Here is a 3,280-nt window from a genome sequence, read left to right as displayed (position 1 = left end):
TGTTTAGCCTTCTCATTTTGAATGTTGTGCAATAAAACCAGAATTTATTCCAAACATTGATTTATTTCCATAAACTCAGCCATGTTGCTGCTCAGACAGACTCAGAGATACCTTCAACTTTTTTTTTACTTACTTTTGTTGCTCAGTTCTTTGTGAAGTGGTTGAAGTAACTTTAAGAGATTCCTTAAGTTTAAGGCCATAATAAACTTTAAACACTTCAGTTTACATTTAAAGGAAACCTTAAGGGGAAGACTTAAGGGTGTTTCGTGTTTGATTTTAAGGAAACTCTTAACTCAAGGTGTTTTGTGCCTTTAAACAGAGTCCTGCAGTGTTGCAGCTCCTGCAGAAGGGGCCGACGTTGGAGGTCAAAGGTCACAGATGCTTCACTCTGCTCAGGTAACACAACCAGAGAGCATCAGACAATCAGCGCGTACAGTAGAAAATAAAACTCATCACGAGTCACGTCATGTGACTGTTGTGTTCACATGGTACCACACACACTCTCTCACACACTCTCACACACTCTCTCACACACTCTCTCACACACTCTCACACACACTCTCACACACACACTCTCACACACTGACCTGAATGCATAAACCACTCTATGCATCATGAGGTCTTGCACCTTTTTTAGGGTATCATGTTTTCCCCTTGTTTGGGCACCTTGCAAATTTACATATTCTGGATAGCCGATAGGCTTTGAGCACCCTCAGATAGGCCCCTCCCACATGCTGTTGGTCCCGCCCCTTCCAGACTGCGGAAACTCGTGGCCGGCGTTGCGTCACATCGGATCCCCTCCCCCAACCCCTCCGACCCCTGTAGACCTGGTTACCTGAGAAGTTTTAGTTCCGAGCCAACCAAAATGCTGTGGTTGAGCGCCGTCAGCCAATCAAATCTCTGCATGCAAGACATCTGCCTCCTGGTTCCTGAAAAGCGATCCTGCCGGACTTTTCTCAGTCTTCAACCTCAAATTATAACAGCTGAACACAAAAAAAAGAGAAAAGAAACTTTCATGTCGAAAACAAACTCCATCCAGTCTTTCTGGGTTTTTGTTTTTCGTGTCTTTCCTTCTGACCTCACTTCCTGTTTCCTGTCGTTTTGGATACAACCCGTTGGATCCGAAGGTTTGTTGTGTGTGAATAGTAGCGCGTGGTCACAGGAGGAGAGTAGAAAAGAAAAAGAGTCCAAAAAAAGGTAGAAAAAGAAACGTTATAAATAAAGTTTGCAGTCAGGGTTTGTTGTGTAACAGTCATCGCGTTCCTACAAGGGTTTTGCAGCATTGTTGTGAAAAAACATCCCAATGGTAGGTTTATGGTAAGCGGTTGCTAGGTGACGCGGTCGCAAAGATGTCAGGTAGGAAGATAAGTCCAGATCTGGAGAAGGAGTAGAAGAAGAATGCACGAGGAGAATGGTAAAAAATCTGCAAAAGTACTGAAAGTGGTCGCTGAGGTACCTGGAGAGAGAAGAGCATTCACTGAGTCGGGACCTGAATGCGTTTCAGTGTTGGGTTTTCCTGTATGTGTACATGTGTGTGTTTGCTTGGTTTTCTCGTAAAACACACACACACTTGGTTAAAAAAATAAAAGACACGAATGGCTCGAGACTGAGACGAGAAAAACGAGGACGTGTGCTGGTAATATTTGTCCAAAAGGACAGAGAGAGAGAGAACCAAAGAAAAGTTCAAAAAGTCCAAAGAGATCAAATAGCAGCTGCTTTCACGCCGTATTTCTGGTTTCGGTCGTAAAATTCCACTGAGAAAAGATGATGTGTGTGTGTGTTTATTCTTGTGAATTTGGTCGTTTTCACAGGAAGTTGAACTGAACTTCAGGAAAACCACCGCTAACGTCAGGCCTCCAAAACAAGTTTTCTTTTTTGAATTTCTCCTCATATACTGGACTCTTTGGGCGGCAGGTCCACGTTGGTTACCATGGGAACGGGTGCGAGGGTGGAGACCATCAGGGCGTGGTGGTCGGAGGTAGGCGGGGTGATGGTGGCGGTGAGGCGGCGAATCTGGGAGATCCTCTCCTCCACGCAGCCGGCCGACAGTCGAGCCTCGGCGTCGTGATCCCAGCACTCCTCCACCGTCTCACAGATCTGAGCCAGACCCTGCAGACAGCAGCACCAGAACAAGAAGAACCAAGGAACACGTCAGACGACTACATTCACATTACAAATATTAACTGACCCTTTGCTAAGCTCCGCCCTCCTTAGTTGTGTGTGTGTGTTTGTACTGACGCTGTGTTTGAGCCACAGGTCTTTGAAGGCTGGTCTCATTTTCTTGTGGACGACGACTTCCTGCAGGTCCTCCAGTGATGGATGCTGACCGGCCTCCTCCTCAAACGGCAGCATGTACTCATCCACTGGACCTGTAACACACACACACACACACACACACACACACACACACACACACACACACACACGGCCAGGTGTTGTTACCTCTTTTCATCGTTACATTTTTCCATCTTTTTCATTTATTTATATCTTTCATGTAGCTTTTGTCGTGTTTTGTTGTTAACGGGGAATAATTCACCTCAGAGTCTTTAAAACTAAAGTAATGAGTCTGTTTGGAAAATGTGAGCAGGAGAAAGTTCAGATGTTTGTGTTCAGATGAAGAAAAATAAATAGAGTACAGATACCTGAAGACTACTCAGGTACAGTAACAAAGTATTTGTACTTAGTTACTTTCCATCCCTGACGGTACATGACAGTTTAATTCTGCTGAAAGTGACGTGAGTTTGGTTTATTTACTCAGATGTGACTTCAGTTTTCTGCAAACTGGTTAAACTGGTCACCACTGGAATTTTAACTGACTGAAGCCACAGTGACCACAGCTGCTGTGTGTTTGTGTGTGTGTTTGTGTGTGTTTGTGTGTGTGTGTGTGCATGTGTGTGTTACCATCAGCAGCCTTGCAGCGGGACACCAGCTCCCACAGCACCAGACCGACAGCGTACATGTCGATTCGGAGGAAGGAGTCTCGCTGGAAGTTGATGGCTCCTTCTAAAACCTCAGGAGCCATGTAACGCCTGGTCCCTACCTGCACACACACACACACGCACGCACGCACGCACGCACGCACGCACGCACACACAGACACACGAGAAACAATGCTCAGTGTTGAACTCACACTCATCATCTCCACAGTCACCTTCAGTCAGAGCAGCTCACCTGTCCGTGCGTCTCTCCAGGTGGTTTCCCCGGCTCGAAGCAAATGGCGAGTCCGAAGTCTCCGATCACCGCCGTGAGGTCTGAACGCAACATGATGTTCTTACTCTTA

At 46.1% G+C, this 3,280-nt stretch overlaps 1 protein-coding gene across 1 annotated transcript in view; it reads right to left on the bottom strand.

Moving 5' to 3' along the window:
- Positions 1 to 843: 843 nt before the first annotated feature.
- The window catches only part of acvr2ba (activin A receptor type 2Ba), a 28,182-nt gene continuing 25,745 nt past the window's right edge, over positions 844 to 3,280 (bottom strand). The window contains exons 8-11 of the mRNA XM_084747352.1: positions 3,172 to 3,280; positions 2,902 to 3,040; positions 2,239 to 2,369; positions 844 to 2,109 (exon numbers count right to left, since the gene is read on the bottom strand). The exon at positions 3,172 to 3,280 is cut by the window's right edge and continues 6 nt beyond it. Of these exons, the coding sequence (XP_084603478.1) occupies positions 1,888 to 2,109; positions 2,239 to 2,369; positions 2,902 to 3,040; positions 3,172 to 3,280 (601 nt within the window). The 3' untranslated portion in view covers positions 844 to 1,887. The remainder of the gene's footprint in view (positions 2,110 to 2,238; positions 2,370 to 2,901; positions 3,041 to 3,171) is intronic.

Source organism: Lutjanus erythropterus, chromosome 21 (assembly GCF_056507025.1).
Source record: "Lutjanus erythropterus isolate fLutEry1 chromosome 21, fLutEry1.hap2, whole genome shotgun sequence".
Lineage (NCBI taxonomy): Eukaryota > Metazoa > Chordata > Actinopteri > Lutjaniformes > Lutjanidae > Lutjanus > Lutjanus erythropterus.
Note: the sequence above shows the minus strand (reverse complement) of the source record. Positions and strands in the feature narration are given on the sequence as shown.